Here is a 13,408-nt window from a genome sequence, read left to right as displayed (position 1 = left end):
ATGCACACCCTGTATTTTAAATTTCAAGCTGTTTAATCAGTTTATGGAATTAAATGTGGCCCAACAGATTTCATACACAGTCAGGATCAGTCCTGAGGCTGTAGCTGATGTCAGTGTGTGGATGCTGGTGCTTTGAGCTTGCCTACCTACAGAAATAATTTGTAATTACTGTATTAAAATGCAATTATGATTTAATGATGTTAAAATATTATTTGGTTTCTCTCTGTGTTGAAATTCACTCTCAAATTTAATTTACTACTTATGTTAGTAAGTGACAAATAGACCTGGTTTGAGCCAGGCAGAATAGAATATGTTGGCTGAGAACATCAGAATTATTGTTTTGAGCCAATCTAGGTTTCCAGGATTTCTCTGTTTGTCAGAGGCTGGAAATGGATAACAGGAGAGGGATCACTTCATGATTGCCTGTTTTGTTCCCTTCCTCTGGGGCATCTGGCATTGGTCACTGTCAGAAGACAGGACAGTGGACTAGATGGACCTTTGGTCTGACCCACTATAGCTGTTATTATGTAGGTGAAAAAATAAATGTGCTTCACTTACTTTTCTTGGCTATACTTTGAACATGCACTTACAATAGGATCACATTATCGGTACAATGTTGAATTCCTTACAGTCAGCAGATGCTAGCTTTATTCCCATTGAACTGGGCTTGGTTTCAGTGGTATCTTGGATTATTTGGTGGGAAACTTGTTTGTAACTGGAATGCAGAATACAGCACTGTAACTTTAAGAAAATGTAAATTTAATACCCATCAAAAGAATGGGAGGGAGTTGTTGAAGGCTGAAGTCCTGTACTAAACAGATGTGAAAAGATAAGTGATACAGTTTTCTCAACTGTTACTTGGAAGGTTAATTAAATCTCCCTGCCAATTCAATCCTTTGATGAGATTACAATAAGGATATCAAATGTGGTGGTCATGGTATTTGATATAGTCACTTCTTCTTTGGAAAGGGCGTAACACATTTTGATTAGCTCATCATTATTATATTTTATAATAATATTGTACACTAATATTGTATTGCAATACTCAGAGGTGTGCTAGACATATCATAGTATGAATAAAAAGATACAGTACCTTTCCTGAAGGTTTAACAGTTTAATTTAGACATAATACATGCGGGAACCAGAGAGGAAATTATAATTAAAGAATTATGTGGCTAAATAGTGAATTATGGGTACACTAGTTAGAGGACTTTTCAAAATATAAATAAAACCTACAGGGTTTACAGAAGTTTGATTTTTGTTTTGATTACTCTTTTTGTATGCCCAGGCAGAAACGGACCTTCAGGAGGATTAAAATGAGGAGAAATGTTTCTCTCCATAATTTTGACTTGAATATAGCAATGGATTTATAGTTACTGTAGTAATGAGAATCTATTCTACAGTGTATTAAACAACTAAAATATAATTTTAATTAACCAATCTTAACTTTATCACATGCTAATTATACAGTAGATATTGCAAGTTGCCAGTTCAAATCCAGTCGAGCTTCATAGTGGTAGAAAACTATAATGTGATTGTTACTGGTGGGTTAATCCAATTTCAAAGGACAGTAAATGAATTGTAACTGTAGTTGTAACTAAAATTCATATACAAGTTTGACACTATGAATTTTGGGCTTGAATAAAGATACTAACTGGTTAACTCACTACAAAGGCAATTTCCCCTGCCTTTGAAATTCACATTTACACATCAAAAGCTATGAATGGGACACATTCAGCCCGACTCGATTAGTTTAATACCGGTCCTACAATTGATGGGCAACTGCTTTTGCTGTTATGTTATACTCTGGATTCTGTAACTTCCATTCCACGTCATCTGATTAAGTTGATTTTATCCACATAGTTCATCATATATTATATTGGTTAGTTTCTAAGGTGCCACAGGACTACTCATTTTTAGTTACCGACTTATATAGCTACCTCTCTGAGAGTTTATAAATTGCTGAGTCATAGCATATTTTAAAAGCATAGGAACTGAATGAAAGGAAAGGATAAATCCTTGGTTTCTTTTCTGACACGTGTAAAATCATAGAGTACGCTGTGGGCTCCTGGATTTCCAAATTCATGGGTAACAGGGTTATTCTTCAAATTAGTTTTCTTTGGCAAAGACATATAAAATGCTATAATAAATGAAGCTGAATCCCAATTGCTTTTAGGAACCAGGTATTTTGGTACCAGTCATTTGTAGATGATTTGGAGTGTCCCTCTTTTTAAACAAGTATAGTTAGCTTTTTTTTGGATGTGAAGGTGGAAAGAATTACATGAAAGTGTATTTGAGCCTGCAGCATTGACTGTTAATTTTTTGCAGGGATTTTTGAGAGAGAAAATGTCAGAATTTTCCACGCTGGAAATAGTTTTTGAAACAATTGGTGTTGTATAATCTTCTGAGGAGCTTTCTAGGCAACATCACCCATTTAAGTTTCTTGAACTTTGATGAACATTCAGATCTTGGTGGGGAAATGCAGATTAGCAAAATGCTTTCTGTGCATTAGAATTGGATGCTCCTTGCTTAGTCACATAATAAAGGCAAATATGACAAAGAAGAGACCTTGATTAATGTTTTGTACTGATGACATTTGTGTTTCTTTTCCAGTGTTGGTTATTCTTAGAATCTGAAATCAAGCTGGGCAGCCTATTGTTAGGATATGTTCCTTTTGCTCTTTGATTTAAAATGTTTTTAATCATGGGATTTTTTAAAAGGAACAATATAAATATGGATAGTTACTGAAACATTTTATTATGAAGTTTTAATACATACTTTAGGAAAGTGGATGTATTTTAGCATTTTTGTAAATCTTCAAGAGAAGCCTAAAATAATTAGTTAGAAAATCAACAAGTCCATTTTCATCACACTTAATGGATTTTTAAATCTGTAGCAGCTTATCAAAGGGAATGCAAATTAGAACAGTAATTGAGTCACCAGCTGTCCCGTTTTCAGTCCAGATATTTCTGTTAAAAATATGGCAAAACAAATGTTAGGTAACTTTTTTTCCCCAACACATGGAAAACAGCCTATGCCAGATTCTCCTCAAGTAGTTTGCTGTAAACTATAAATTCTCAGTTCAAGGCATTCTGGTCAGTCAATACTTGTGGGTATGTCCTTTCTCTGTGTAGGATGGAGACAGATTAAGCTGTTAACTAGCACTGAGGCCTCGTTATTACATAATACCAACAGTTAGGAAGACAGAATGTGCTGTTTCAGTAGTTGGGAGTGTTACATAACTGAAGTTGTGTGTAACTTTTGTGGCTCCAACATTCATTAGTACTTCTCTTCCTCCTTTCTTGTCTACTCCCAATCCCTTCCCTGTTTTAACTCATTAAAATAATGCATAAAACTGTTGAGGGGGAATGGCTGCTTTCCCACCTTCCCTGCCACATCAGGAATGCTTTCTCTCCAGTACTTCAGAGATGGCCGCTAAAGTAGCCATGACTCACTAGTTGGGCTTACATTGAAGGTGACACTCTCAGTAGTTTACCTTGGAAGGCATGCACAGCTTGTCTAGCTGACATTTGAGCATCTCAGTGAGCTGAACTCTTCTTCTCTTTTCAAGGGTGAAATATGAATGCTTTGTCCATCTATGATAGGGCTATAGTATTAATCAATATATGCTTTAACTTTTGGATTGTAGAGGTGTTTACCCACCTTAAATAGTGACCTTTTCCAGAAAGATGGTTGTATTTTGTAGCTATGTGTTTAATTTTACATGTTTTACTTCAGTAGTCTCACCTAAAAAAATTTTTTTGTGAAAAGATACTAAATGTTATGCATGTGTGCTATAGGTTCCAAATAATGTTGGAGAGCCAGTGATGTTTGTCCTAATTTATATAACAATAAATACACATGCGATTATTGATAGGGTTTGTGTTCTCTTTGTATGCTGCCCCAGCTCTGCACAGATAGTGGAGACAGTAGACTATGATTGAACTCTCCATTCAATTCACAGACTTGATTTTTAGCAAAGGAACTTGGTGGTCAGGTTTATTTCTGACAAAGCATGGTGTGAATGTCCAGGCTTAATGGTTATAGGTATGCATGTATGTTCATGACAGTGGACCAGCTCAATTAGTAGTGGGAGCTCCAGATAAATCCATAGTCAAGAAATCATCTCCTTCTTTCTTAGCTATGTTGACTTTGAGAGGTGTAAAAAGCAGTATAAAATTGGTTTTATCAGTAAAAGCAGATATAGTTCTGAAAACACTCAGGAAACTAATCTGGTGAGTAGAAAGGTGCTGTTTTTACATGGTCGCTTTTGAAAGTAACATTTTAATCATGCAGTGTGTCAGAGAGAAGATGAGTTTTTAATTAAAAAGTTAAAATTGTTTTAGAATCTTTATTAAATTAGATGCAGTAATGGATGTCTTCATTTACTATCCCCTGGCTTCTTAGCAATGTAAAGAGAGGAAAGAAGGGGGAGCCCCCCCCCCCGAGAGTTGATATTTGAGCCGCCTTTACTCTTGTTCATAAAAGGAGATTAGGAATTGAAAACCCGTTAACATTTTCATTATTTTCTTTGCAGTTTACAAGATGACAGAATTCGAATAGAAAGAATGGAAAGTGTTTATTTTGAATACAGCCATGCTTTCCAGTTAATTACTGATTTTTATGCAAGAGGAATGCTTGATACTACAGGTACTTCATTGAGAAAGTCTTTGACATTTGTAATGCTGATCAATGTTCCCTTTAATTTTTTCTGTACATGTGTGGAATAACATTGGTTACATGCACCAAGGTATGTGCAAATGTGAACCATCAGGCCACTCACTCAGCTTACAGGGAACACAGGTGCTGATTAGCTTCTGTATAGACAAATATGGACCTGGTTGTTAGTACAATGGAACTTGGACCTGGATTTAGAATTATTAGTAATATTTAATAATAACTATAATCTGGACTGGTACGTAGTTGCAAAGCAAGTACCAGTAGCTGGAGAAAGGCAGAAATGTAAAGCTGTGTAGTATTGTAAAAGAGGTAACATCTCAAAAACATCTACATCTATGACTAAATTTGGAGTGGAATGAGAGCAGATCTTAAAATTTGTAAAACTCCGAGTGCTGATGTGATCTGGAGAAGTGAGCTAGTAGTAAAGAATTCTTAATATTTTTTCCCATCTGAAGATGCTTATTTTGAAAACTTAAATTCTAAATTTTGTGTAAAAACAATGAAGAAAATTTGTCAAAAACCTATGTAAATGTTTCTTCATTAACACTCTAATAAGAAAACATTTTATAAAAAGCTCAGTTATTCTTGTTACACTTTCAAAGTCTGGTAAAATGTTCCTTTTGTTACAACATTTTACAGTATTGGTATTGGGGTAGAGGCTATAGTAGAGCGTAATAGTGAAAGAGCAAAATTCCACTTTCATAAAGCAACTTTACAGAATAGGATCTGATTTACATGGGCAAACATGTGCACCCCACAAAGCCAGTGCCATCCCCTAGAAATTGCTGATTATCAATCCGTATGGTTTATGGATTTACAGATTAAGGCTTCAATCCTGCAATTGGCTATATCAAGATGGCAGTATTTTATATCTCCACTTGCATTGGAACAACATAGAAGTACGTAAACTGTTGTCCTAGTTTGTAAATGTTAATTTAAAAGGTTTTTTTGTTGTTTTACCAGCAATGTTTTTAACACTTTCACAATTAATCTTCGATTTCTGCTTCACTTAATTGGAAAATAGATTATCTTGTCTAATGTTTTAGTGGCAAACACTTATTTAATAAAGGAAATAATATTTTTGCAGGTTCTCAGAAACTATCTGTAATCCTTAACTTGGATAAGCCTGTGATTTGCTCTTTGGCAGCAGTAATCATGTACCTCAAAGAATTTAATTTGGAAAAGATACTATACAACCCTAGGTAAGTGGTTTTATATAATTCACAGAAAATCAAAATAATGATAGGGCCTTATAGATAATAAACTTCTATTTGAATTGCAGGATGGTCTTCAAATAAATGTGTCTGAATTGCGAACAAGACATGGAAAATTGTGGAAAAGTAATAATGAGCCTTTAATAGTGGTAATTTAGAAAAGCCAGAGTAGACGTATTTGTTTAAGTAAAATTGTCTGGAATGATACAAATACTTAAATAATATATTATGCTTGCTAATTTTTTTTGGGTAATCAGACATTTTGCTGCAGCTATAATATTATTAATTTTTAAAACACCTATAATTTAACATTCAAAAGACTAAAAGTCTTAACACAATTACTGTAGAAAGCAAGTCCAGTCACTTAAGCCTTAGATATTTTACAGGGTATTGAATGTTAGTGCACTGCTAATTGCATACTCAAAATATATGCAAAATTGTGAAATGTACAAAGTAATCTAACTAGAATCAGAATTGTGGTTTGAAGCCTAATATTATGGGTTCTGTAATTTCCTCAGTATTGTGAATGAAGTAGGGCCTTAGCCATCTGCCATTTTGTAAATGCTAGCTGGCAACTTCCCTTTCTTCAAATTTAATCCACCTGCTTCTGTGATAAACCTGGTCTTTGTATACATGATGTTCTACAGTTGAGTTCCTAATTAACACCAACAAAACACCAAGTGATATTCAATAAAAATCTTTAGAAATAGGAAAGAATTCACTTGTAGTCAGTACCAGCTCTATTTAAATTGGCTTGTACTACAGCCAAAAGTAATTAACAAACAAGCTGCGGAAATGGCTACTGTCAGGGGAAATGAAAAAGTTTGTTAATAAATCCTAGACATCTCATTCTCAACTTCTCATTTGTTTTGTGGACAAAAATCTGCTTCTGCTTTTTATACATTTTTACATGACAATGAGCCTTTCTGATGTTGTTTTGTTTTTCACAAACACATTGTATGTACTTTCTCTTTAGATTTGGAAGGACATGTGTAGCTACTTGTTTCCTGGAACTCTGCTCATTATTAGTAACCTGTTATATAAAAAAAAGTATTGGGCCAACTTACAACTTCCATCATATTAAAAATAAACATTAAAGATATCAGTACAATATTACACAAGGTTAATTTCTGGAAAAGAAATCCATTTTATGTGGTTAGTATCAGATAGCAGAAAATGACAATTCTACATAAAGCAGATAAATGATTCTTCCACACTGACAGACAGCTTAAAAATGCAGAAAGAATTCAGGTCAATGAGCATGTATTGATGAGTTAATGAACATACCATGTGCTGTGAGAAACAACTTCTGGTCTAAGAAGTTTATAGATCTAATGGAAGCAGGTGTGGACAAAAAGACATTCATTTGAATTATAAAGAGTGCCTGCAAACTGTTAAACATCAGTTCAGACTGCTTAGAGAATAGTGGAACTAGTTGTCAAGATAACTTTTCCCCACATAATTAAAGAGATAATGCTCTTGCATGAAGTGCTCTTGAGGTGGAGGAGGCCTGGAATTATTTTAAGTTAAAGTTGCAGAAGCTGTCAGAAGCCTGTATCCCAAGAAAAGGGGAAAAAATTTATAGGCAGGTGTGTTAGACCAAGCTGGATGAGCAAGCATCTCAGAGAGGTGATTAAGAAAAAGGAGAAAGCATGTAAGGAGTGGAAAATGGGAGGGATCAGTAAAGAAAGCTACCTTATTGAGGTTAGAGCATGTAGGGACAAAGTGAGAGAGGCTAAAAGTCAGGTAGAGTTGGACCTTGCAAAGGGAATTAAAACCAATAGTAAAAGGTTTTGTAGCCATAGAAATAGGAAAAAAACAAAAAAAGAAGTAGGACCGCTAATTACTAAGGATGGAGTGGAGGTTAAGGATAATCTAGGAATGGCCCAATATCTAAACAAATACTTTGCTTCAGTCTTTAATGAGGCTAATGAAGAGCTTAGGGATAATGGCAACATAACAAATGGGACTAAGGATATGGAGGTAGATATTACCATATCCGAGGTAAAAGCTAAACTTGGACAGCTTAATGGGAGTAAATCGGGGGCCCCAGATAATCTTCATCCAAGAATATTAAAGGAACTGGCACATGAACTTGCAAGTCGATTAGCAACATTTTTTAATAAATCTCTATACTCAGGGGTTGTACCATTTGACTGGAGAATTGCTAATATAGTTCCTATTTTTAAGAAAGGGAAAAAACGCGACCCGGGTAACTATTGGCCTGTTAGTTTGACATCTGTAGTATGCAAGATCTTGGAAACATTTTTGAAGGAGAAAGTAGTTAGAGACATTGAGGCTAATGGCAATTGGGACAAATTACAACATGGTTTTACAAAAGGTAGATCGTGCCAAACCAACCCAATCTTCTTTTTTGAGAAAGTAACAGGTTTTTTAGATAAAGGAAATGCAGTGGATCTAATCTACCTCGACTTTAGTAAGGCATTTGATTCAGTACCACATGGGGAATTATTGGTTACATTGGAAAAGATAGGGATTAATATGAAAGTTGAGAGGTGGATAAGCAACTGGTTAAAGGGGAGACTACAGCGGGTCATATTGAAAGGCGAACTGTCAGGTTGGAGGAAGGTTACTAGCGGAGTTCCTCAGGGATCAGTTTTGGGGCCAATTTTATTTAATCTTTTTATTGCTGATCTTGGCACCAAAAGTGGAAGTGTCCTAATAAAATTTGCGGATGATACAAAGTTGGGAGCTATTGCCAATTCAGAAAAGGATCGGGATATCATACAGGAAGATCTGGATGATCTTGTAAATTGGAGTGATAGCAATAGGATGAAATTTAATAGTGAGAAGTGTAAGGTTATGCATTTAGGGATTAACAACAAGAATTTTAGTTATAAGCTAGGGACACATCAGTTGGAAGTAACGGAGGAGGAGAAGGACCTCGGAGTCCAGGTTGATTATAGGATGACTGTGAGCCACCACTGTGAAAAAGGCTAATGCAGTCTTGGGATGTATTAGGCGAGGTATTTCCAGTAGGGATAAGAAGGTGTTAGTGCCATTATACAAGGCACTGGTGAGACCCCATTTGGAATACTGTGTGCAGTTCTGGTCTCCCATGTTTAAGAAGGATGAATTCAAACTGGAACAGGTACAAAGAAGGGCCACTAGGATGATCCGAGGAATGGAAAACCTGTCTTATGAAAGGAGACTCAAGGAGCTTGGCTTGTTTACCTTAACCAAAAGAAGGCTGAGGGGGGACATGATTGCACTCTGTAAATATATTCGAGGGATAAATACCAGAGAGGGAGAGGAATTATTTAAGCTTAATACCAATGTGGACACAAGAACAAACAGATATAAGCTGGCTAGTAGGAAGTTTAGACTTGAGATTAGACGAAGGTTTCTAACCATTAGAGGAGTGAGGTTCTGGAACGGCCTTCCAAGGTAAGTAGTGGGGGCAAAAGATCCATCTGGTTTCAAGATTAAACTAGATGGGTTTATGAAGGGGATGGTTTGATGAGATAACATGATCTTGGTAACTAATTGACCATTCATTATCAGTGGTAAATACATCAATGGAGGGATGATAGGAGTTACTATAGAGAACTTTCTGGGTGTCTGGCTCGTGAGTCTTGCCCACATGCTCAGGGTTTAGCTGATCGCCATATTTGGGGTTGGGAAGGAATTTTCCTCCAGGGTAGATTGGCAGAGGTCCTGGAGGTTTTTCGCCTTCCTCTGTAGCATGGAGTACAGATCACAGCTGGAGGATTCTACCTGCATCTTGGGGTCTTCAAAGTATTTGAAGGCTTCAATATCTGAGATATAGGTAAGAGGATTATTCTAGGAGGGAGTGGGTGAGATTCTGTGGCCTGCACTGTGCAGGGGGTCAGACTAGATGATCATAATGGTCCCTTGTGACCTTAAAGTCTGAGTAAGTACTCCAGATTTTGTTATTACTCTTCAGGAGAGGCTTTTAAATTCAACTGCGAATAAGAATATGCTTCTATATTACGAATATTTTCTTATTATAATATTGTAAGATTAGATGATCGTTTATTTCTGTGAGATTTTTACAAAAAGGATGAGTAACATCTAGTGGGAGATTGTCAGAGGCATAAAGGGCAGTTAGATACTGAATTTTAATTGAAAAACTGTGGGAGTTGGGTGCCTAGTTCCCATTAGCACATTTTAAATTCTCCCCCCTTTATCTTTAGTACTTTCAACAGTTAAAGGGTATGCTGGTTGTAGTCTTCATATTGATTTAGTTCTTATAGCACCATTTTCTCGAGTCTAATGTCAGCTACTTTGAGGGAATTCATCAACCTCTGAAGAAATATCCAATTTGAGTAATTTAGAGAGTACAGTGGGGGCTGTTGGTTAGTAGGTGATGCAACTTCTCCTTTTAGGATCTGCAGTCAGAAATAAATCATATGTATGCCTTTTGGATATCATCTGAAAATAGTTTTACCTTCATAAACTAAAAAAGAAGAGTTTTAAGGGAGAAAATTTGTTGGGTTATTCTCAATAATTTTACTCTCAAAGTTGAAATTCACCCCTTTGTGCGGAGGACCAATACAAATCCTATGCATGACAGCCCTAATGAGGTTTTTTGTATTTATCTAATTTTACATTATTTAGTTAATATGATTGGAAGTTCAGTCAGTTACTGGTTCTGGGTACTGATGTCCAGTGCTAGGGAATGCTTTGTCTATAAGCTTTAAGCCTTGTAGTAATTGCAGAAAATCCAGATGGTGACTCACCCTCATTCTTATTTTAGTGCTTTAGAAAGGGTTATGTCTCTGACAGTTATCACATCTGCAGGAACTTTAAGTCCAGAACAAAGGATAGAGAGGTGAGACTGTGTCATTTTCTCATGGAGGTTTCTCTGTGTCTGCCTTCCAAGCCTTCCCGCTTGGAGTGGGTATTAAGTCCATCAACTCTGAGTAGGAGTGCTTCTGCAGACATTGACATGTCATGGTGTTGATCTGCTTCTCTGGTGCCAAAAAAGAAACCGACAAAGGGATTCCAAGGACTCATCCAAATGGTCATGTTCTTTGGCACTGTCAACTAGCAAGCATGTGGGATAAAGGGTCACCGGAGAAGAGGTGTTCCCCAGAGCTGATTGCACCTAATATAGAGTTGTCAACTCCAGCACTCAGGCTGCTATTGAGGCAGTCTGCAGCCACTGCCCCTATGACGCAGCAGCAGCAAGGGACCTTCTTGGTACCAATAACAATGGAGGTGCAGGATTTTTGTGTCAAGAAGTCAAGGCGATATTACTTTGATCCATGATAACATCATATTAAATATTGGATGGAATCATTAAACACATTCTGATAGTTGTTTCCTCCCTAATAATTGTGATAGCAGACTATGATAAAATCTATCCTTAGAATTCCGCATATCTGTATTATTTGTATTACACGTGTTGTTTAGATGGAGAGAAGTAAATCTCTTCTCCCGTTGAAACATCATAAAATCTTTCTGGACCCCAGTGAAATGCCAGTCATTCATTTTCCTGCTGGCCTGCAGATGGGAGGGTGCTTAGGAATTGGTGTGCTGGACTAGAAATGTGAGAATTGGTTTTATTTGAGCTCCCTTATTAAATCATTATGCAACCTTGGATTAGTTGCTCAGATATTCTGTTCCTTATTTTCCCTATCAGTCACATGATGAAGATCCTTATTTGATAGATATTTTATTGGTACAGGTTGAACCTCTATAGTTTGGCACCCTTGGGAACTTATTGGTTCTGACCCAGAGAATTTTCTTGACCACGGGAGTATTGTCTAGCAGCATTACCAACACATCCATTGCTTAGTGGGCTGTTAGAGGACATTTAGGGGTAAAGAAGAGCTAAATAACAGCACAGAACACAGAGATCTAGGACTGGTGGCTGTAAACAAACATTATAGGACTGTGGAAAACTTAGCCACACCCGTGAAAAGTGGATGTCTGGCGCTACCTAAAATCATTCCAGAGGGCGGATGTTTCTGGGGCAGAGTGTTCTGGACTAGAGAGGATCAACCTGTAGTTTTTTTTATTTGCTTTCCATCTTTACTTGATTTTTTTCCACCATACAGCTGATGTTTGATGCAAGATATTTGTGTTTCACTGATGTCTCTTTCTGCACTTGCAATTTGACCTATGAAATATTTTTCACAGTAATTTTAAACAATTATCAAGTGAAGCTGAATACATGACAATTAATGGGACAACACTGAAAAATCTGGAAATCTTACAGAATCAGGTAAAAATATAATTATTTATTGATAAAGGCTGAATTATTTTCAAAGCTGCCCATAGAATTAAGATACACTAATTCTATTGAAGTTAATAGAAACCATGCATCTAAATTCCCCTATGGCCATTCAGAAATTTCACCCGGTAACTTTAAATGCTTTTAAATGGAACATTATAAAGGGAGAGAATTTTCAGAGCCACAAATGGCAGTTAGGCCTCAACGTTCATTGACTTTGAATGGGAGTTAAGGCTGCCACTGCCACAAGTGCTTTTGAAAATCGGCCCTTATGTCTGGAAGCTCTTGAGGAACTTGATTTAGATTATTTTACTGTGGAGGTTGTTTTACCTAAACTCTGTGTCACTGATCATGCTTACAAATATAATTTAGTTTGTAGAATTCATTGCAATTAATTTGTGAGGCCATATTGTGAGAAAACATGCTTTAAAAAAGAGGGAAAAAAATCTTAAATATCTTCTGATGCTCTTTATATAACACTTTTGCATACAAGTGAAAATAGAGGGACTTGTTTATTTTATGGAAAAACTAAACTTAATGTTTTTTATTTAATACTTGGATTGGTAGAATTATTTTAGATATATGTGCGATTATTCAATTAAATTAATAAAGAACAGTTGCTATTTTTACCTTAGACAGATATGAAAACAAAAGGCAGCCTATTGTGGGTCTTGGATCATACTAAAACTTCTTTTGGACGTCGGAAGCTAAAGAAATGGGTGACACAACCTCTCATGAAATCCAGGTAAAGTAACTCTTTATCTTAGAATTAGTCTGTGCTTTCTGAATCATAGTGTTTGCTAAGAAACACTTTATTTTTTCATAAGATCTGAGATCCAAAGCAAAATTAAGATACATAATTAACTGGTAAAAGTGTAATCTTCATGTTTTGTTATATTGTAAACATGAGAAATCTGTCAATTTCTCTTTTGCCATAGTACACATTACTAAGTTTTGGTAACAGTGGTCTCATAGGAATTCAGAAATTATCTTACAGAATCAGAGCAGTGGTTCATGTGGACCAGAATCTTTTTATTTGACAGAGACCAATATCGGAAACTTTAAAGAATAAACAGCTCGTAGGGGAAGTTTTTTTTTCTCTGCCATTTATAGCTTGGCCTATTCCTTGAAATGTAAGGGCTTAATATCCATAATAGGGATGTAAAATCCTTTTTCATTAGTTAATCAGTTAACTTGTTAACTGACTAAACAGGAGTGAGCTGGGCTGGGGAGGCTCCTGCTTCTGACTGGGCTGAAGTGGCCCCCCACCTGTGGTGGGCCCCACAGGAGT

At 36.2% G+C, this 13,408-nt stretch overlaps 1 protein-coding gene across 5 annotated transcripts in view; it reads left to right on the top strand.

Annotated features, from left to right (window-relative positions):
- Positions 1-13,408, top strand: part of MSH3 (mutS homolog 3) — a 220,513-nt gene that overhangs the window by 75,733 nt on the left and 131,372 nt on the right. For all 5 annotated transcript variants that reach the window (XM_075932217.2, XM_089779326.1, XM_089779329.1 and 2 more), the window contains 4 exons: positions 4,538-4,650; positions 5,768-5,882; positions 12,024-12,108; positions 12,753-12,862. In XM_075932217.2, coding sequence (XP_075788332.1) covers positions 4,538-4,650; positions 5,768-5,882; positions 12,024-12,108; positions 12,753-12,862 — 423 coding nt within the window. The remainder of the gene's footprint in view (positions 1-4,537; positions 4,651-5,767; positions 5,883-12,023; positions 12,109-12,752; positions 12,863-13,408) is intronic.

The sequence above is a fragment of the Pelodiscus sinensis genome, chromosome 6 (assembly GCF_052426305.1).
Source record: "Pelodiscus sinensis isolate ZL-2025 chromosome 6, ASM5242630v1, whole genome shotgun sequence".
In the NCBI taxonomy this organism is placed as follows: Eukaryota; Metazoa; Chordata; order Testudines; family Trionychidae; genus Pelodiscus; species Pelodiscus sinensis.
This window is presented reverse-complemented; position numbering and strand designations above follow the sequence as displayed.